The sequence below is a fragment of the Ischnura elegans genome, chromosome 13 (assembly GCF_921293095.1).
Source record: "Ischnura elegans chromosome 13, ioIscEleg1.1, whole genome shotgun sequence".
Classification (NCBI taxonomy): Eukaryota; Metazoa; Arthropoda; class Insecta; order Odonata; family Coenagrionidae; genus Ischnura; species Ischnura elegans.
The window spans coordinates 15637159-15660634 of record NC_060258.1 but is presented as its reverse complement, the minus strand read 5'-3'; the positions used below and the strand labels follow the sequence as shown (position 1 = coordinate 15660634).

The 23476-nt window shown below is 38.6% G+C and overlaps 1 protein-coding gene across 6 annotated transcripts in view; it reads left to right on the top strand.

Moving 5' to 3' along the window:
• Positions 1-1062: 1062 nt before the first annotated feature.
• Positions 1063-23476, top strand: part of LOC124170448 (oocyte zinc finger protein XlCOF6-like) — a 73655-nt gene continuing 51241 nt past the window's right edge. For 4 of the 6 annotated variants that reach the window (XM_046549174.1, XM_046549175.1, XM_046549170.1 and 1 more), the window contains exons 1-4: positions 1063-1335; positions 1590-1767; positions 19632-19769; positions 22811-22894. In XM_046549174.1, the coding sequence (XP_046405130.1) occupies positions 1633-1767; positions 19632-19769; positions 22811-22894 (357 nt within the window). In that variant the 5' untranslated portion in view covers positions 1063-1335; positions 1590-1632. The remainder of the gene's footprint in view (positions 1336-1589; positions 1768-19631; positions 19770-22810; positions 22895-23476) is intronic. The other 2 variants (XM_046549173.1, XM_046549172.1) reach the window with 2 other exon arrangements.

The following is a 23476-nucleotide window of genomic DNA, read 5'->3' as shown; positions in this document are numbered from 1 at the left end:
CGCTTGAAGAAAGATTCCAATCCTTCCGAGGGATATTCTTCAGCCACTTCTGTCTACTGCGTTCATCTTTGGTGAACTGGAACACAGTCACATACCCCTTGTTTTTGGTGGATAGGTAGTTGCTTCTGCAATATGCACACAACAACGCTTGGGCCCCTTTAATGAAAACAATGGAAAGTTGCATTAATAAAGATAGTTTCGTTGATCACAGAAAAAAAGCTGTGCATTCATGATAAGTTTGGAAAATATGAATAACATCAGTACCTGGAGACACATATTAACAGAGTAAACGAGAAGCCATTCGTCGTTCAATAATATACGACGTTATTATAAACACAACTACACATAGTTATTCATAAGGCACACCAAATATAGCAATCACTGTTAACCCGAGAATAATAAAATTGTAAAAACAACGCAGCATTTAGATCCCGACAAATACGCCTCGTTTCATTTGTGTACTCTCAAGGTTACTTCGTGGCCGGCCGCCAACAGACGCTATGCTTTGGATGAAATACAGTTGAATATCCACTCACAACTCACTGAGAATATCTTTAAACTATTTTACTTACCGTAAGGCAAAACAAAGTACAGAAAAATAATTCTTGTTCCCCCTTTTAAACCAGTATTGTTGCACTCTCAATTCCCCACCATTTATGGCCGGCCGGCATGTGACCGCGACACTTTTGAAGTAATAAACGTGATTTTCCTCCTTCAGCTCCCAAAAATTATCTTAAAACTATTGTACGTACCTTTAGTCAATATGATATCCACAAAAGAAGTCCAGTTCTGCCTTTTTAACAAGAGATTTAATGCTTCCTCGGTTACACGGATACTCTTCACGCATAAGTCGCCATGCTCTCAAACTAACACGATAGGACCCCGGCACAGCGTTGCCAAAATTCCATGTTCCGGCCTGTTTAAAGTTGGCCATGGCGCGTCTCATTTCTGCAATGGGAAAGAGTTTGCGTTGGTTTTGAAGCAACACGCAGATTTATATACTCCCGGGCACGGGTCATTGTATGCAGCGCTAACTTCCGGACTGCACGATATGCACAAAAACATGACAAACGTAAAGTCGGTGGAGGTTTAAAAATAATATTTCGCATGTGTTGCTGGTTGTTGCAAGCATTTAACGTTGTTCTCGAATCAGTGGAAGCTCAATCACCACCAATATATAATATTTAAGCGAATATATGTCGTGTTCGCAACCATGATAGTTGTTAGATGTTATTATTTTGCCATATAATTCGCTCACACATGGATCTGCCTGGCAACCTGTTGATGTACAGTTCACCCTGAATAAAACTCGAGAACGGAAAGCTGGCAGCCACGGTGAGTATAATGAACATTATGGTGATATAATATTTTCTTCGACTGTTGACTGGATTATTCTAAAAATTGTTCTTGTCTTGAGGAGAATAGTAACGTTTCATGACCCAATTCATTTCGGTGTACGCAATTGTCCAGTTGACAGCTCTACCAAGACATTGGCTTCGTATCTTTTTTAGCCGTTGTATAAATGTACATTTTGTTTCACTCGCGTCCGTAATGAGTTGCTGATATTTTTTCCGTTTTTTTTTATTTAGCCGTGTCGAGCAAACCGGAATTACCCCCGAAGATCGCAGCAAGATGCTTAAAGATGATCTGGCTCGTCTCTGCAGACTATGCCTCAATCCAGGCGATTGGACCATCGACGTATTCAATCCTCGAGGAACTAATGGATTTCTCGTTTGGAGTATCATGGGTGAACTCGTCGAAATTCAGGTAAGAAGTGCGCCATTGAATATGAAAGCATACCTGTAACTCTAATTTGTGAGGTGTGGATGTTCTAGTATTTGAACTGGTCGGTTTTCTTAAATGTGGGGAAGTACCTAGGGTAATGTAAAATGTGAGGAAAGTGCTATGGAAGTGTAGTAAAACAGGCGAAGAAAGCATCGCGAAAGCTTGGATGAGGATGGATTCTCGATGTGCTTACCTAGGCAACGGTGTGGCAACTGCAAACACATTACGATGACATGTCGCTGTTTACAATAGTTTGTAAGGTATTTTACTCACTCAACACCAGGGGCGCAGCTAGGAATTAAGGCTACAGGGGAGTTTTAAAGTGCAACTACCCACATAGCAGAGGTATCCCTGGTGAAAATGAACTGTTCGCTTAACTGTTCATAAGCTGTGCACGTACTGTGCAAACGGTTTACAAATTTCCTGGGCCGTTCATGAAGTGTTTGGGAACTGTTCACACAGCTCCAATGTAGTACTCGCGAACGGCCTATGAACGGAACGCCTTGTGGACGGTTTCTGCACGGTTGGTCATGAACGCTTCCTGAACAGATCATTAAATTCAGCACACCACCTCCACATTTAGTAAATGTAATATTTTATTCATGCCATCCATTATTCACTATTTTAAGTAAATGATGATCATTAAAATATCATCGTGAATTAAGGAATTTTGTTAATTATTTTCAAAGCAAAATTTGGATCAGATATTCTCTTACAATTTGAAAAATTTCCTGGGCCGTTCATGAAGTGTTTGGGAACTGTTTACACAGCTCAAATATAGTAACTACCCACGAACGGCCTATGAACGGAACGCCTTGTGCACGGTTGGCCATGAATGCTTCCTGGACCAGTGGCACAGCTAGGGGGGGGTTTTGGGGGATAAAATCCCCTCAAGAGCTCAGAGAAATTTATAAGTTAAATCCATTTTACTTAATTGGATTGATATTACTAACAGAATAGTGTAAGGATTAATAAAAATATCACTAAGAAAGCCGTAAAATTCACCATTTGGGACCATTTATCTTACAATTCTGCGATTTATTACTCTCACACCTACCGCTTATCCTGGTGGGTATTCCATACCCCCACACACCCCGGTATTAGTTGCCCCCCAGCCTTAATTCCTAGCTGTGCCCCTGTCCTGGACAGATCATTAAATTCAGCACACCACCTCCACATTTACTAAATGTAATATTTTATTCATGCCATCCATTATTCACTATTTTAAGTAAATGATGATCATTAAATTATCATCGTGAATTAAGGAAAACAACCATCATTTTGCTAATAAATTTCTAAGCAAAATTTGGATCAGATATTCTCTTACAATTTACTACAGATGATTATGCAAATAAAACATCTCAATAATTGTAAAGTCAATTTATTTTCACAACATATATGACAATTTATTAGTCAAGTTGTTTTCAGTTGACATGCCTTAGGCTAAAACATTTATTTCACAGATACATCCTCCGAGTTTAACATCCTCAGACAGTGTCCCCTTTAGGGAACATGAAACTGTAATTTTTACTGCAAACAAAGTAAGAATTTCTAGCTTAATATGAGCATTTTCTGTTTGTGCACACCATTTAGGTAACTTTTTGAGTTCCAACATGCATTGTAAACCATGTTTGGGTAATAATTCACATCATTTTACATTATTTTAACCTGCACCTGACCTAATTACCAATCCTTAAAAAAGTACACCTTGACATGCTGTTTGACATTCAAAGCAGACATTTCAATCACCATAACATCCAAACGGCATTTTACATATAAATTCATTTTCATTAACTTTCATATACATGCATTGGCACTTAATATCTTTAGGCACAATTACTTGTAATCTTCCATACCCAACTATTCTTTTAACATGCATTATCTCTATATGCTCAGCTCTCAATAAAGGTGCAGTGTCAATAATTACCTCTCTAACAAATACAACTACCCTTTCACCACTTTCATCTTCTGAAGAAATAGTTTTCAGAATGTTAAGATATTTTGATTGGGCATAAAGATGAAAGAATCATTTGTTTTTAAACCTTTGGCATACTCAGCAGTGGAGAATCTAATCCCATTGTAAATGAATTTATGATAGATCTTACAATTTTGTAAATAGAGGCTATTACTTGCAAGGCACTCTAGATCTTCTGTTGATAATGCATGAGGGGTACCTCTGCCAACAAGTACAGTTTCACCTACATTGATGAGAAACTTAAGTCTTTTATCAATCATTTCCTCAGAAAATTCTAACACACTTTCTGATGGCGAATATTTTTCACAGAGTTTTGGGAAGGCGTTAAAGGTAATAAATTTTCTTACTATCTCACAGGCAACTTGGTTAGGGCTACGTTGCAATTGAAGCAGAAACCTATTTTGACCCTCAAATGGGAAGGTATTGACTGTCCACAATGGACCCCAATTTAAAACTCCTTTAGCAAGGTGTGTTAATAGATGTGTATTGTATACCATTTGTTCTTTCCCAAAAAACTCTTGAAATAAAAAAATATATTTCATGATGAGGTCATTAGCTATGACAACATCCTCTGGTCTGACAGACTTTTGAAGTAATAAATACAGGGCTGTTGAGAGCATTCCTAAATGAGCTATGTATTTATTCTTGAGAACTCCATCAAGACAAACTATACAATAAAAAACTATGAACGATCTCCACTCTGAAGCCTTCCATAGGGACATATCCTTCAGACCTCTGGGGGTTCTTGTGATAGAATGGGGAGGATGAATAGACTGCAGGCAGTTGTCAATGACAGCGATTTTGTCTTCCCCACCAATATAATATTTCCTTCCAACCGATGAAACCAGTAGATCTACATGCTTCCTCACAACACCCAAGAGCACTGAATGAATATAGTCAGGTGGGAAACTTACGCAAAGATCTATATGCTTCAGCAGCATCAAAGGTGTTGGGTCACAAACCTTTTCCTGTAATTTTTTTCATTCCTCTTGCCAAATGCAACAACCATACCCTGCACTATGTCTTCATGGGTTCTGTCAGGATACCTTGTTGATGACAAGGGGTACCTCATTCCCTTCCTCGTGAATTCTCCCTTGTGGTAGCATAGTGTACATCCATAATAGCCATTGAACTGAGACATGTTCAGGATCCTTGACCGGGCAACTGAATCAACGCTCACACATAAGGGTATCACTTTACTATGGACTGCCTCACCTTTCAGTGTCCAGTTGACACCTTCGGTAGCTAGAACATTAGCTTCCTCTACAAATGGCTTCAAAAATATGGACATATTAGGGTCCTTGTTCCCAACCCAAATACCAGCCAGGAGCATATGTTTAGATCGCTCCTTCGGTGGAAGCTCATTTATTTGGACATAAATTGGCCAAATGCTCTCTTTGAAGATTTCCCCATTGGAATGCCATCGGTGTTGAAAGTGTAAGAGAAGTTGTGAGGAAAGGATAGAATCTCACCAGGAGCACTGTACTTTCTGTATCCTGCACCATCATAAATATCTTCTAGAGCATTGTCACTCTCCTTCTGTCTTTCAAATCTATAATTTAGCATCCTAATAAATTTATCATTTGTTAACTGATCTTCCAACTGAGTCTTTAGGCCAACGGACAAAAAATATGATGGTGTCTTTGAGGTATTAATGACTTTCCCACAAATGCAATTAATGTTTCTCTCTGCTGTTTTACTGCTCTTTTTACCCAAATAAGCCTCACATGAAGGAAAGTAAAAATGAAAATAAGTTTCCACTTTCCCCATTTCAAAATATTTCAATAAAAAATACTTGGTAGCAGGAACCAATGGCTTCCCAAAAAGGACATTTACCATTTTTTAAATGTCCACTAGAGCTACCCAAGTTAAATTATGCCTTAAACCTAACGCGAGGCACATCAACAGGGCATCTCCTGATGTTGAAGAGGTGCATTCACACAAGACAGTGTCAAATATCGATGATCTATTACTGTCACTTTCCACCTCGGGTTGGACTTGACATTGGCTGGGGGTGGAGTTAATAGTGTCAAATTGAGAAGGTGAATGTTCCTCGACTAAGCAGAACTCATCGCTTGATAAATTTTCATAGCCGTCATTTAAACCGGAATAGTCAACATCCGACTGCGTCGATGTTGAGGCCTCCTATTGAGAAATTCAATATAACACATGTTAGGGCATTATGTAACACTTCGAGGACGGGTGTTCCGCACTACCTAGTATGCCGGAGCGTGACAAAATCCCCAAAATCCCCGGGCCTTGTGTTGTAATCAATAGCATGCGAGGCCGTGACAATAATTGCACAAATGCGATACGAAAAAATACATTAAAAGATCAGTCTCACCATGGAATATCTTGATCAATTATATTGATAGCTCATATCATTATTGCAGGCAATACCTTGACCCAAAGACCGGTAAACTCTTTGCCCTAAATCCATCCTCAGGGCAGTATGAGGAGTGTGAGATGAGAGATTTGTAATGCCGTGTATAAAAATGTGTGCCATGTATAAATATGTCTAAAATAAATATTTATTCATTAGAAACAGTTGTTTGGAAAACTTGTGTAGTTATTTTCATGAATTCCTCCCTTAACTTGTAAAAGTATACTGAGTGATAGAAATTTGAGATGCATTTTAAGGTAATACATTTAAAATAAGTGCATATATGTTTGGAAATTTCTGGAATTCAAAAGTTTTCATTCCCTTTTTATGACTGTTCGTGATGATTACCTTGTGAATTTTGCATAAATTGCAAAAAAAAATGTAATCAGGGTAATATACTCACTGACTTTTTTATATTAAAGCTTGAGAATGCTTTCCCAATTCTATGAGGGTGCTTTCTGAGCAGTGCTATTTGATTGGCATGAAACGCTTCAGTTGACACAAACTACATTTTGTTAACAGACCATAAACAGCTTCCTGAAAAGTTATAACTGTAGATTACCTAAGCAGCTAAATTTAAACGGTTCGCAACACTTCATTTGGGCCAAAATACAATCCGTGCACGGTTCCTTAGTAGTTCACAAATACTTCAACAACAGATTCTGAACACCTTATTAAACTTTACCTTAACATGTACAAAATGCTCCATGAACAGCTGGGAAACACCTGCTGAACAGCGTATTGGAACGGTTCATCACGGCTCAATGGGCCAAAATACAGTCCGTGAACGGTACAATAATAGTTCATGAACACTTCGGGAACAGGTTCTAAACACTTCGTGCAACGCTTCCTGCACGGTTACAGAACGCTCCATGAACAGCTTAACACCTCATGAACAGCTGGGAAACGCCTGCTGAACAGCTTATTGGAACGGTTCGTCACGGTTCAATGGGCCAAAATACAGTCCGTGAACGGTTCCGGAACAGTTCATGAACACTTAGTGAACAGGTTCTGAACGCTTCGTTTAATGCTTTTTGAACAGTTCGTGAACAGTTCATTTTCACCAGGGATGTCTCGGATATGTGTATGAGGTGTCTCGAATATCACATGTTATGTCTCAGAGACATTCTTGAGAGCTACAGAGACGTATCTGAGACTTCTCTGAGATGTCACTATGTGCAAAAAAAAAATGGTCTATGTGACATCTCATGAGAAATCTCAGATAAGTCTCTGAGATGTATCATGAGATATTCGAGATGTAGCCGTGACATCTCAGATAAGCCTCTGAGGCATGTCATGAGACTTCCATTTCTCCTTCCATCGTTTCAATGGACAACTTGCTCGGGAAAAAACCAAATATTATATGTCATGAGACGTTCGAGATGTAGCCGAGACATCTTAGGATTTTCTGAAAGGTCTTATTCATGTCCTGATTTAATTAATTTTGCCTTTCAAAATTGTATATTAAAACATTAGAATATGTTTTACAAGATATATGGAAAGTATATTGCAGAGCTTCTGGCATTGCGCCTTATATTTTAATTGGATCATGATGACTAGTTGTCCAAAAGAATGCTGCCAAAATCAAAATAATTAGATGAAAAGTCAAATGCTAACGTTTTCAATTAGCCTTTACCTGCATGGGCGTGCTTAGCTTAAGAATTTTTCTATGAGAAAATTTCTTATCAGAAATTGGGCATTTTTCTTATAAGAAAACTTCTTGTAAGAAAATTTCTTATAGCTATCAATTACAAAATGTTATTACATAATAAGAAATTTTCTGATGGAAATATTCATTATAAATATCATATCATCATACTTAAAACACATGCGCAAACAATTCTATAAAAAGCTACATAAGATTTACATCCCTATACTGATAGTACAAAATTAGCATTATACCTAATTCAATCCAAATGTATATACGCCTCTATCTGGTATACAGCAATCCTAATGATTTCCCATGAACCAAATGTAGATGTCTATGATTAGTGCAAATCAAGCAAGGACATTCAAGCCCTGTAAAGTTCACCTGACTGGCCTGACGAGGCGAGATACCATAGAGGTCCTTCAGGGCATGGGTTCTGTATAGGGTTAACGTCCTCACATGCTAAAAGAAACTAAATCAATGAAACCAAGGATAGCCTAGAATGATGGACTGATAATAGAATATGACTTTGGCAATCACTACGCAATGAAAGATACAGGAATTCCAACATGGAATATGATTTAACCTGGAAAATTGAATAAGCGAATGAAATAAAATTCAAGTTTGACTGGGGATTGGTACTTCAAGAAATAATATGGGAAGGAAAAATAAAAATTGATACATGAAATGCATATGAGCAATGTTTATTTAAGATGCCAGAAAGAATGAGACCTCTACATGCAGATTTGGATAGATAATGAAAGAAATAACTAGTAAACTGGAATTTGATGCCATTTGGAGAAAAGGATATGCAGAATATGGTAAAATTTTACAAGAGGTAGGTACAATCCAGATTTTGCCATCAAACCTTCACTTTCCTATTGTATTGTTGCCTCCTGATTAACGTGGTGACATTCATTCCTGGTGCAAATTAGGTAATACTTTTCGAGATATTTTAACTTTTATGAATAGCGTTTTTAGGGTTCTGCGCATAAGCGGCCATATTGGATTTGCGGTAAATGAGTTTCACGGCACGTTTGGAATTGTAAACAAAAAAAAATATCCCTCGAGCTGGTCCAATACATAACAAAGTGGGAGGTAGAAGTGGGTAAATCACTTTCCGGGCACATGTACGGGCTGGTCAACTAGAAAAAAATATCCCTCAAGCTGTACTTTTCTCGATCATTTTTAGCCACAAATTTTGTGATGGATCACCTTTTGAAAATAAGAAATCCGTATTAAATGTCGTGATTATAATAATCAAAACCGCAGATTTGCACCGAAAAATATATATGGAAGGCATTGATGGCGTTTACATATGTTTTTTTTTTATTCCTGAGCGTCTCACGATTACATCTCCGAGACATCTGTGAGACATACGTGATATTCGAGACCATAGTGAGGCGTCTCTGAGAGGTTCATTGCTATGTGGGCAAAGCAGCTTACAATAGGGTGGTTTCCTATTATTTTTTTATTGCCTAAATCGAAAGATTATTACTCCTGGAATATGTATTTCACGCTTTTAGATTTTTAAATGACGATATCTATTTTTTGCGACTAAATGAAAAGTGAAAATTTTCAAGCGCGCGAAAATGCGACACGTAAGTATGAATGTCGGGAAATCTCTCCATGCGACGTATTTCTGGTCCCCGATGCTGCACTGTGAGGTGACATTGAGGCGAGGCTTAGCGCTGATACGACTCAGGCTGCTAGCGGGTAGCTGAGTGCCCTGCTGGCTGGTAGCCCTTGGCTTAAATAAGGATTATTCATACCTTATCAAACGAAGAAAACTTTCAGACCTTAGCCAGTTTTAATAAGTGATTATTAAGACATGTTTCCCTGAGCTCTGCGCCACATGCATGCATTGGTAACCTCAGACGATGTGTAACTCCTATCTTCTCCTATAGAAACTAGGCCCCTGTGACGTCACGTGGAGGGGCATCGCATGGGCACCAATCTGTCCCTTTTCAAATGAGGATAAAATTCGACCCTTGCCATTCGTCTAAACTGGTATTTCTAAAATCAAATAGTTTTGTATATTATGAAAACACTAATGGTGGGTAACGGATCGCAATCAATGCCTTTCGTTTTCTTTGATGAAGGAAACTACCCTATTTCCTTTAGATTTCTCAAAGGAGTCTGCAACATTATCAATGAATTTTGATTCAGTGTCTTGCAATATAGGCCTTGAAGAATTTTTCCTGCAAGTTTTTGCCAATGTATTTAAACGTCATATCAGGACTATGAATGAATGATATTTACATGAATGAGTACATAATCCAGATAGCACAAAGTAAGAGAGTTAACCGCTTCTTATGGTTTTCTTACGGAAAAAATTGATAAGCAGCTTATCGTAAGCTAAGGGGCTTACATATGGCAGTGGTTAAATTTTATGGAAGAATAGGTAAGGAATGCTGTCAAATATCCTCAGGCAACGTGAGTCGCTTATGTTGGAGTGCCAAAGGTGGCTGAATAGCGTTCTACACATGCTACCCGGCTCATCACGACATGAATTTAAAGGCTAATGGTGAAATTAAGCGATACTTTATAAGGGCTTAACAACTGACAACAGATTTTCCCATAAATAGAAAAAAAATAATAGCTGCAAGGGACTGGCTAGTGAAGATATAAAGCATAATACAAGTACTTAATCCTTGCGGCGGAAAGATAAAAAAAAGAAACATCATGGAGAATCGAACGTACAACCTTTGTACAATGAAAGAGCTGGTGTAGTTACCAGTTTAAAAGCCAATTATGTAGAAAACCTTGTTTGGCATGTGCATGAAAAAGTGAAATTATTCAAGGTCAACACAATTTAACATCTATGAATTTTAATTTATGGCTTGATAACCCGATGACTAAAATATGTATAATTGAGATTCCTTCGGGCATTTTTATATTATTCTACGTCATTATTCTTGTGAAATTATGTGTTTTTCTTACGACCGTCGTTTTGCCATCAGTTCATAAATGTGAATGATTTTCAAATTATGGCAGTATGATGTTATTTCTACTCATATTATAGAAGTGCCAAGAATGGAAAAGTTATTCTTATACATAAATCCCTTAACTAATGCTCTAAATCAATGGAATAGAAACAGCATCTACGGAAGTACTGAAAGTTTGGCATCCATTTTGTCATTACTCTGAATGTTTGTCGGCCTGGCCGTGAGAAACCCATAACAAGCTTACCTTCTTCATAAGTGCCTTCTGTGTTTCAATTCCTTTCACCTAATCTCAATGTTGAATAATGTGCCTGCTGGGAACTGTAATACGTAAAAGGTTATGGCAATATTTGTTACCTTAGTAAAAAAATAATGGTAAATAAATTATAAAAAGCAGAGATTAGAATTTTTACATAACTTTCATTCCATTGAATTGGATTTGTTTATTGATGGTAACTAAGCTGAGACAGTTCATAGTTACCTATCAATTTTGATTTCACCGGACATATACAAAAAGATTCTCCGCTCTTAAAGACATATGCTAGACATCTAGAATATTTTTATAACATATGTAACACTGAAGGCATTTTCTAGACTTCTAGTTGATGTTTAAAATATCCAAGACATTGAAGGTATTTTGTAGATACAGTAAAACCTCTTTACATCGTAATGGAGGGGACCAAAATTTGGGCAATTTGATGTATGGAGGTTCACTATAGAGAGGTTTCAGTGATAGGCACCATTTTTTCATATCCATCAGAAATGAAAGGTACAACTGTCTTTTAAACCATTATATTTATGTGTTTAAACAAACATGAATGCATTAGTGAATATGTATTTATCATCTAATGATTACAGAAAGCGGATGCTATCACGTGATTTTTACCATGATTCGAGAGAAAACAATGTGATCTCTCTAAATTCAACAGTCACTTAAAATGATTAGGATAGTTGGATACCTTTTTTCTTATTTACTGTTAGGTATGCTCTCATTTGGAACAAAATGGCCACAACTAATGATTAACATGAAATTTACAGCATATTTAGAGGTGTATAAAAAAAAATAAGGGTGAAAAATTTATTGCTGAAAATGTCACTCCATGTACGTAATCGCAGCTGCATTAATGGTCTCTAGTTGTCTAGGTAATTAGGCTATCTTGGGGGTGTCTCCTAGGTATGATAAGTGGAGGTTTTACGAGATATAGAGGTTCACTACAAAGCAGTTTTACTGTATCTAGAAGATATTTTGTACTATTTGGGGTGGTATACCCACCAGATAAGCGGGAGATGTGGGTGCCCTCCCCCAGAAATTTTTAATGATAAATGGTTCAAAATGGTGAGTTTTATGGCTTTCTGAGTGATATTTTATTAATCCTTACACTTTTCTACAAGTACATTGATCAGATGAAGTGAAGTGGTTTAAGCTTGAAAGTTTCTATGACCTTCGTGGGGAGGGGGGGGTTAATCCCCCAAATCCCCCCCCCCTCGCTGCACCACTGCTCAACAGTATAGATGAGACACAATCTCTTAAGAAGGTATAAAAAGGAATGAAAATCAAGCTGCAGTTCGCTTAAATATTACAACAATTCCAATAATTACAATATATCAACAATTTTCCCCTAGATTTAATGAGAGAGTTCTTGAAAACAATCAATGTTTCAATACTGTTAATCGTGGCAGGTAAATTAGTGCACATTTTTGTGTGCATGGAATGTGGACCTTTTGATATAAGGACTTAGTTTCTTGGTTCCATGTTATAAATGTCCCTATTTCTCCTGATTCTGTAAGAGTGAAAAGTGCCGTTCTGTGCAAAGTAACCTTCACATTTTTTTTCATAGGCAATGCAGTCAAATATGTGTACACAGTACAGTTTACATTTATGAACTCCTGAATCCAGTGGCCTACAATGGGTATGATATTTTGTGTTACATTTTGTTCGTAATACCTTTTTTTCAAATTATAAATACACTACACTCGCGATTATCCGAGTGGGCTGAAGATGAGGAGAGACGGCACAAATAATCAGAAAATACTGATAAACCAAAATTTCACTTAAATGTCTTGCAATGTTCATTATTTACATAAAACAAACAATATACTATAATTTATGCTGTTATTATTCTGATATTTTTAGGGTGCTTCCCGGACTCATTGAGAGCTTTCTTCTCCAGTCTGTGATTTTTTTAGAAGAGCGCTGTCTCGCACTGAGACGCTTGGAAAACAGGAACACGGTGCTCCCGTCAATGTGGCTAGTGCGCGATCACTTCCGTTTTACAAAGGGGACTCTAACGGAAGTAATAAGCCCGGTTTATCCTTGCATTAATGCAGTAATTTTTTTTCCTTATACTCCTTTAATATGCTGTAATTTTCATTGGTTGTGGTCGTTTTGTTCCATATGGTAGCATACCCAACAGTAAATAAGAAAAAAGATATTCAACAACGGTCCAAATCATTTTATGTGACAGTTGAATTAAGAGAGATCACATCGTTTTCTCTTAGATCATGGTAAAAATAATGCGATAGCGTTCGCTTCCTGTTATTATTAAATAGTAAATATATGTTCACTGATGTATGCATGTTTATTTAAACACATAAAAATAATGGTTTAAAAGGCAGTAGTGCCTTTCATTTCCAAATGATATGAAAAAATGGTGCCTATCACTGAAACCTATCTATAGCGAACCTCCATGCATCAAATTGCCCAAATTTTGGTCAAAGATTTATTACGGAGAACGCAGCTCCGGCCTGCATTCGAAAGGCTTTTTCTCAGAAACGGTAAATCTTAGAGAAAAAAGTGAAATTACAATTTTGTAGATAATTTTCTGGTCTACAATTTTGGTCTGAGCTATTTTTATCATAAAACTAACCGTTTGGCCAAAAATGCAAAAAAACCCATTAAGTGACCTTTGACCTTGATTGAAATTTTTTGCACACACGGGATCGATGGGGACTTTTCAGGATTTCATAAGAGTGGTATCTTTAAGGTTCATGCAAATTTTCAGCTGGTTGGCAATTTATGCAAGGGTCAATGTCTATTTTGACCGGGCTATGAGGGCAGTAGGCATCTTGGATTGCTAAGGGGCTTAACTCCACCAGACCATCCCTCGTTCAAAGGGGTGCCTCCTACACAGGGGGTCTCTTCTGCACTTTAAGTGGCTGCCAGCTTAAATCATGAAATCCCATAGCCCAAGGGTTAATAAGGATGTTCTTCCCTGGATAAAAACAACGTACATAAATCTTCAGTAAAAGAGTCCACTGTACAGAATAGGGTGGTTTCCTATTATATTTTTACTGCCTATATCGAAAAATTATTACTCCTGGAGTGTGTATTTCACGCTTTTGGATTTTCAAATGACGATATCTATTTTTCGCGGTTAAATGAAAAGTGAAAATTTTCAAGCGCGCAAAAACGCGATGGCTAAGTATGAATGCTGGGAAAAAGTCCGTGTGACGTATTTCTGGTTCCCGCTGCCGCAAGTGAGGTGACCTTGGGGCAAGGCTTTGAGCGCTGATATGACGCAGGATGCTAGCAGGTAGCAGAGTACCCTGCTAGCAGATAGTGCTTGGCTTAAATAAGGATTATTAATACATTATCAAACGGAAGAAACTTTCCGACCATGGGCAGTTTTAATGGGTGATTATTGAGAGATGTTTCCCTGAGATCTGTGCCTCATGCATGCATTGGTAATCTCAGTCGATGTCAAACTTCCATCCACTCGTATAGAAACTAGGTCCCTGTGACGTCACGTGGAGTGGCATCGCATGGGCGCCAATCTGGCCTTTTTCAAATGAGGTTAAAATTGACCATTCCATTGACCATAGACCAATTGACCATTGGTCTAAACTGGGATTTCTAAAACAAAATAATTTGTGTATTATGAATACATTAATGGTGGGTAAGGAATCGCATGCAAGTGCCTTTCGTTTTCTTTGGTGAAGGAAACTACCAAAGGAATCGTATAGGATTCTTGAGCATATACAGCAAAACCTCTTTGTATCGTAATGGAGGGGACCAAAATTTGGGCAATTTGATGTATGGAGGTTCACTACAGAGAGGTTTCAGTGATGGGCACCATTTTTTCATATCCTTCGGAAATGAAATGCACTATTGTCTTTTAAACCATTATATTTTTGCGTTACAAAAAAACTCATGCATGCATTAGAGAACATATATTTATTACTGTATATGTCTGAAAAAAGTCCCCCCGTTTTTTCCAAAAATTCCTGTGATAAAAGAGTTAAGGGGGGGACTATATTCAAAGCCATTTTTTTTTATTCTTCTTGAAACTCAAGCCTCAAAATTATGGGGGGTGGGGAGACTATATTCAGAGGGGGACTACATTCGGAGGAATACGGTATTTAATGATAACACAGAGGGAGCGCCATCGCGTGAATTTTACCATGATTTGAGAGAAAATGATTGTATTGTTCGGCTGTTTAACCCTTTCGAGACGGCGGAGTTTTCGTCTTAGCATGACTGCTGTACTGAGCCCCAAGAGACTCTTCTTTCTCGTGGTATGGAGCATTTTTGGAGGGCATATGTTAAGAAGGGTATCGCTGAACCTTTTTCGGCCCCTCCACGCAGGGGCTTCGCATTATCTCGGACTCCAAGAGTAGTTGTGCTCCCTCCTTTCCGGGTTTACGACTAGGGACATGCAAAAGGTGGGGTTATTTTATAGCCAAAAGTGGTGTTATTTTTCTACAAAAGCGATGTTATTTTGCCCTGAAATCGGTGTTATTTTAACGGCAAAGTAATTTATGTTGATTGAGAGCCATCCTTCCAGTGGCCCACCCATTGCCCTAAATTTAGGATATTATTGATCGGGAATAATTAAAGCAATAATGTACATGGAGTATTGACTGAATTAATCTATTTTACATATTTATCCTTCGCGTATACATATATCTAGCTTACATAGAGAAAAATTACTTTTAAATGTCTGTAATTTCAAATGAAATATTGCTATTGTGATCAAGTTGTCATCTTTTACATTTGTTCTCTTATCTGTTAACACAGTGCTATAGCAGGAAAGAAATCTTTCTCAGTCCATGTTTGCAGAAGGGATCCAAATTGCTTAAAGGCACTTAGATGCAAACGATGTCTCAGACATTTGAGCTCCTGGATTGCTTTAATTACATCCACTGAACCGCAGGAATTTTGCTTTTGTAGTAGTTTCTGTAATTCTCCCAACCCCAACATCAACTTCTCTGTCTCCATTGATTCCAGGCCAAGAATTTTTTGTTTTTAAGTCAGGGTTCATGTCTGTAGACGGAACTTCTTGGGGATCAAAAACTGAGATCTTTTCAAATACCTATTTTTCTGCTTAGGTCTTCCTCCATAAGAGAACTAAGTTTGGTTGACGCTTTTTCAGTCATCTGCATAGGTATTGACTTTACAGCAGCTGCTTTAGAGGTTTTCATGTTTTGCAGATGTAATAAGTGGTTTTATCTATAAAAAAGTACTCTTTATGAATTTTCTCGAGGCTCATTTTTAACTTCCTTAACTCTTTCTAAATGGTGGAGTACTCTCCTTAACATGAATGCGGGACTGCGCTCCATGAGACTCTTCGGTCCCCTCTGTATGGAGCATTTGTGTTGGACATCTGTTAAGAAAGGTCTTGCAGATAATCAAGCACTCTCAACACCAACCTTTTCTGATCCTTCCTAGTGGGCATTTTGCATTATCTTGGACTCTGAGGGTAGTTGGTCTCCCTCCTTTCGTGGTTTACAACCCTACCAGCAGCATTGGTTCGCTGTCAACTCATGCTTTGTTTATGTGGATAGCTATATGGATGATTGTTGCTTGCACGTAAATTGCAGACTTTCAATTGAATTCCTCGATTTATTCTGAGAATTTTAAAATTTTGAATGAAGCTCTACCGTCAGCATTAACGAATTTAATGCCTTAACAATTTCCATGTTGATTTTATACTGAAATCGAGATATAAGTTAATATTTATGGTAGAATTTCGTTTAAAAATTTGTAAACGCTGCCAAAAGACAAAGAATTCAATTCTTCGTTTATATTTTTTGAGAAAGAACCATATATTTATTTCGCAAACTAACTGAATGAACAATTGTATGACTGCGGTCCCTTGCCACAAAGAGGGGTAATAAGAGACGAGGGTCTAGGTTCATGCTTCCGGATTTCGGAAGTTACAGATTTTGCCAGTCCATGGTGTTGGCCTGTGTTGGGTCCCGAAACTAAGACTTTGCGAACCCACGAATGTCATACAAGGAGGAGAGCAAGGAAACGTATTTTCGGCATTAGGCCTGCGTAGGAAAATCTCAGACGAAAATTTTCGCCTTTCGTCTCCCGGGTCAAGAAACGTCCTGCCGCATATTTTCGTCATCAGTAGCGAAAGGGTTAACTCTTTATAGAATGTGAGTATTTGGATAGTTTGAACCCTCCAGTAATTTTATTAAGTCAACCATCAGATTCCCATGGCATTTTTGCTACTTTGTAGACATCGTGAATTCGGTTTAGACATCCTCCGGACAAACAAGTCGCCTTATTTCCTCGAGGGTGTTTCTTTGTGGAAACCATGAATTTTCTCCAATTCATGGGCGATTTTCAACAACTCAGACGCGAATTTCATTGTTTTTTTCCTTCTGCTCTGCATGAAATTGTTTTTCGATGCGTAAATTTAAGCCGTAATTTTTTCACGGCATTGGCCGCTCACAGACGCGACTAATTTCCGCGGGCCGCCGTTCCCGCCACAGCGCCGTGAAATCCAGAGAGTCGTCTTGTCGGAAAGTGGCCTGAATTTTACGGCGCTGTGCAGGGAACGGCGGCCGGCGATAAGTCGTTTTGGCACAAAGCAGCCACAATGTAGCTCCGTGTGTATTTCACGGAATAGACGGCGCACAGCCACTTTTTGCCGCTTTCAGACTTTTGCTTTGCTCCGGCCGTCGTCAACGGCACGGCACTGTGCTTTCAAATAATCATTGGTCTCAATGCATGTCTTCAAGCGAGTCGAATCGCGCAGTTGACGGCACGGCGTTGTTGACGGTCAGCAAGGCAAGGCTCAATCCGGCCCGGCGGTGCGCCGTTTATGCCGTGAAATACACATCGTGCTACCTTGAGGCTACTTTCAAACGCGACGACTTTTCGCCGGCCGCCGTTCACGGCACGGTTCCGTGAAATTCAGGCCACTTTCAAACGAGACATCTCACGGCGCTGTGCCGTGAACGGCGGCCCATGGAAATTCGTCGCGTCGGAAAGCGGCCAATGCAGTGAAAAAATTACGGCTTAAATGTACGTCTCGAAAAATAATTTCGTGGTAAGAGCATGAGCAGAAGAAAAAAATGGTGAAAATCGCGTCTGAGTTAGTGAAAATCGCCCATGAATTGGAGAAATTCGCAATTAACACGAAATTCGCGTATTCGCGGGAAAACCCCGGAAATCGCGTATTTCGCGGGAAAATCCCGGAATTCGCGTTAAAATTCGCGTTATCGCATTTGCGACTTTTGCATGTCCCTATTTACGACCATACCTGCGGCATTGGTTCGCGGTCAACTTATGTATTGCTTATATGTATTTAGCAAATGGATAATTGTTGCTTGCACGTAAATTATAGACTTTGTATTGAATTTTTCATTTTTATCTGAGCATTGTCAAGTTTTAAACAAAGTTCTAAGGCCATTATTAACGCATTTAACTTAGCAACAATTTCCATGTTGATGTTTATACATAACTCGAGATTTAAGTTAATATTTGTCGTAGAATTTCGTTTAAAAATTGTAAACGCTGCTCAAAAGACAAATAATTCAATTCTTAGTGTATATTTCTTGAGAAATGAACAAATATTTATTTCAAAAATTGACTGTATAAAAAATTGAATGACCGTACCGCATAGAGGGGTTCTAAAAGACGAAGGGTCCGGGTACCTGCTCCCGGATTCCGAGGGTTAATCCTAAACCCCGAAGAGTTCGGTCCCGAGACAAAGACGTCGTAAACCCACGACCGTCCTAAAAGGGGGGGGAGCTAGAAAACGTATATATACGGTTTTCGATCTCCTGGCCGGGAAAATCTCACACATATATATACGCCCATCGTCTCCCGGGTCAGGAAACGTCCACACGTATATATACGTATATAGTAGGGAAAAGGTTAATACAGTGTACGGTTAGGCTCATTGTTGTTGCTTCATCCATTTAGTCACACACATAATGGAAGGGAAGCGTCACCATAGTTCGCACACCTTTATAGCCACTCCAGAGGCCTTTTCATGGAGCGTAGGCTCCTTTCCTGCGTTCTCGGATCTAAAAACATTTCATCTCTTCTCTAAAAGTTGGTAACATCGATTTGTTTAACCCTGACGAGGCGCCTAATAAGGGACAAGTCGTCTCACTACGCTTCCTTCATCACCTTCTACCATCTTCTGATTTATATTATCAAAGATGAACGCCCTCCTAGCAGCATGTACGGGATGAATTTTGCTGCATTCGAGGCATCGGAGGGGTAGAAGCGAGCAGGGAGGGGAAGGGATCGGCCTGCGACTCTTGTATCTGCGATGCTGCGTGGGCGTTGGAATATTTTCTTCGCGGACGCGGACTGAAATGTAGTTTGTGGCTAAACGGTGGCAGATACGTCAAAATGCACGAAAGTTTTGTTCTGAAGGACAGTAACTCGGCGAAATCTATAGGGAATGACCATAAAATACTTTATTTTTCGAATTTCGACCCTCCCCCCCTAAATTGCATTTGAGCGAGAGTCAGGGTTTCACGTAGAGGTCTCAAATTTTTCAGGCCTTATTTTTGATCGGTCCCACAACTTTTTTTCATTGGGCCCGATGGATTTGAAAAAAATTGATTTTTCCGATCCGCCCTAGTATACAGTATAATACAGTGTACGGTTGGGCTTATTGTTGTTTTTTTCAATTGCCTTTTCAGTGCAGTCCCCACGACGGATTACCCTCTCGGATATGTGGAGCGTGCATGGAGAAACTGGCCGACTTCAAGGCGTTCAAGAAAACGTGCATCATCTCACGCATTAAGCTGCTGCAGTTGCAGATGAACGTTGGGCTGATTGTGAGTGCATGTCGCCTGTTTCAATGCTTCAGCTGCGGAAATTGTTTATCGGGAAGCCCATCAGGAGTTAGGGCTAAGAATGCTACTCGTGTACACTTGAGGACCTCAAATCTGAATCCTGAAACCCAGAAAACCAGAAATCCAGAATGGCTCACGGCTTACTTGGCTACACAATAGGGTGGTTTCCTATTATTTTTTTATTGCTTAAATCGAAAGATTATTACTCCTGGAGTACGTATTTCACGCTTTTAGATTTTTAAAATACTATATCTATTTTTCGCGATTAAATGAAAAGTGAAAAATTTCAAGCGCGCGAAAACACGACGCATAAGTAGGAATGATGGGAAAAAGTCCGTGCGACGCATTTCTGGTTCCCGCTCCCGCTTTGTGATGTGACCTTGATCCAGGCACTGAGCACTGAGAGGACGCAGGATGCTAGCGGGTAGCTGAGTACCTTGCTGGCTGGTAGCGCTTGGCTTAAAAAAGGTTTATTAATACCTTATCAAATGAAGAAAACTTTCCGACCTTAGCCAGTTTTAATAGGTGATTATTAAGACATGTTTCCCTGAGCTACGCACCTCATGCATGCATTGGTAACCTCAAAGGATGTATAACTCCCATCTTCTCGTATAGAAACTAGGTCCCTGTGACGTAACGTGGAGTGGCATCGCGTGGGCGCCAATCTGGCCTTTTTCAAATGAGGATAAAATTTGACCCTTGCCATTCGTCTAAACCGGTATTTCAAAAACCAAATAATTTGTGTATTATGAATACACTAATGGTGGGTAACGAATCGCAATCAATGCCTTTTGTTTTCTTTGATGAAGGAAACTACCCTATTGCATCTACATATATGTCATATACATCTACATACATCATGACTTCATGAGCGATTTTGTCCAGGAAATTCTCCACCTTGAGGAAAAGGGAAGAAGGATGAACTGCTTGGAGGAGTTGGAGATAAGGAAGCATATAAAAAATGGAATTTTAGCAAATTAAAATGTTTTTGTCAACCATTACCCCCTCTTGGAAATCCCCCTGAAGTTGAGTAACGCTCCAATCCCAACGCAACCCTCCCCTACCAACGCGTAATAGCAACCAGATAAACAACAACAAGATAACTGTTATCATAACAATTTCTGTACCTGATGATGTCGCTTCTGCGACGAAACCGGTTGTATTGAATAAATCGTGTGAAAAGTACCATAACTCTTTATTGCTCAGAATGGATTTTCACAAAGTAAAGCCAGAAACAATCGAGTTTTCATGTTATCGCTGCTAAAAAGATCGCCAGTGATTTTGTGTCTTGATTTTAGTTTGGAATAAATAATAATGGCGGATGAAAGGAAATATATTGAGTGAGAGTGAAAATCATGCAGGGATTATCCGCAACACGGATTTAATTTGCGGAAGTAATTTATTATATTTCATGATGAAGCAGTTCCACAAAGTAATGCCTGAGACTGCGTCTTATACTGTACACGGAGCATTAGTAATACGAGCATAACCATGTTATTGCCGCTAAAAAGATCGTGAACTGGCAAAGAAACCCTAAAGTGAAAAAACTGTTCGATTTTAATAGTTACTGTTGGATTTTAATAGTTAATGTTCGATTTTAATAGTTACTGTTGGATTTTAACAGTTACTGTTGGATTTTAACAGTTACTGTTGTATTTTAATAGTTACTGTTGGATTCTAATAGTTACTGTTGGATTCTAATAGTTACTGTTGGATTTTAACTGTTACTGTTGGATTTTAATAGTTGCTGTTGGATTTTATACAATTACTGTAGTGTTTTAATAGTTACTGTTGGATTTTAACTGTTACTGTTGGATTTTAACTGTTACTGTTGGATTTTAATAGTTGCTGTTGGATTTTAATAGTTGCTGTTGGATTTTCTACAATTACTGTAGTGTTTTAACAGTTACTGTTGGATTTTAAGAGTTACTGTTCGATTTCAACAATTACTGTTGGATTTTCTACGGTTACTGTTGGATTTTCCACAGTTACTGTTGGATTTTAAGAATTACTCTTGGATTTCAACAATTACTGTTGGGTTTCAACAGTTACTGTTGGATTTTAAGAGTTACTGTTCGATTTCAACAATTACTGTTGGATTTTCTACGGTTACTGTTGGATTTTCCACAGTTACTGTTGGATTTTAAGAATTACTGTTGGATTTCAACAATTACTGTTGGGTTTCAACAGTTACTGTTGGATTTTAATAGTTACTGTTGGATTTTAACAGTTAGTGTTGGAATTTAACAGTTACTGTTGAGTTCAAACAGTTACTGTTGGATTCAACAGAGGTCCTAATTTAACTGTTGAAAGTTTCAACAGTTTTTTTAACAGTTTTTTCACTTAGGGTGAAGCTCTCAATGAGTCCGGGAAGCACTCAAAAATAACAGAATAACTGCATAAATAATAATATATTGTTTGTTTTCCGTAAATCATGGTCCATGATGTGATCTTGTTTGTCCATTTTCCATGCCTCGCCTTGCACGACCATGCTCTGTGATCACGGATACACGTCCCGCAGCAGTTGCAGCCCAGGCAACTTGTGCGAGATGCAACTACATGGCGTGGTGCCTGACGGTGTAGTTTCTGACGTCAAGCAGTTGTTTTTAAGCATTCGTGCTGACTACTTTTCTATATCTGTGATCACACAGTCGCGGTTGCGTGGTTTTCGAAACCAGGCCTTACTTGGAGCATTAATAACACGAGTAAAACCGTGTAATCGCCGCCAAAAAGTTCGCGAACTGGCGAAGAAAGCTCTCATTGAGTCTGGGAATCAATCTATAATAACAGAATAACTGCGTAAATAATATAATATTTTTTCTTTAACATAAATTATGACCATTACAAGACATGTAAGTGTATGTTTGGGTTATCCGTGTTTTCCAAATATTCGTGCCATTTCTCCTCATCACTAGCCCACTAGGATAATCGGGTGTGTACTGTACTTTAGTTATAGGGAATCATTTTTATAAGCTTTCAAGGTATGTAGTATGTATATTATTATTATTTGTGCATACTTTCAGATCAAGGAACCATTTGATGATGATGTGATGCTGTTTGATGAAGTCACTGATGGGCGGAAATTGAGTGAAAGCGTTCCGAGTGAGGTAAGTGGTGCTTTTTGTTGCGTTCATCCCTATTCATCGGGAAATAGATTCACTTAGGGTGTCCGGCAACTGGGGAAATCGGGAATTGTGGGTGAATTTTTCATCCCTGCGGTATGAGGCATGAGTTATCCTATTTACCCGTAGAAGCCACACGCCTTTTTCCTGGAAATGGCAGTGAGAAAAATGCAGCTCACAAGAATCCTACAAATTTTAATGTGATCCTCGTTCTATTTTCCCTCAAATTCTTATCGTTTATTTCTCCAGAGTTTAGCGTTGGAACCAGGAAACCTTCAGAGGTATTAAATTTCTAACATTACCCTTAGTGAAAAAACTGTTTAAAAAAAACTTGAAATTTTCAACAGTTATTTGGGACCACTGTTGAGTCCAACAGTAACTGTTGAAACTGAACAGTAACTGTTGAAACTCAACAGTAACCATAGAAAATCCAACAGTGACTAATGAAACCCAACAGTGACTGCTGAAGTCTAACAGTAATTGTTGAAATCCAACAAAAACTGTGGAAAATCCAACACTTACTGTTAAAATCCAACAGTAACTGTAGAAAATCCAACAGTAACTGTA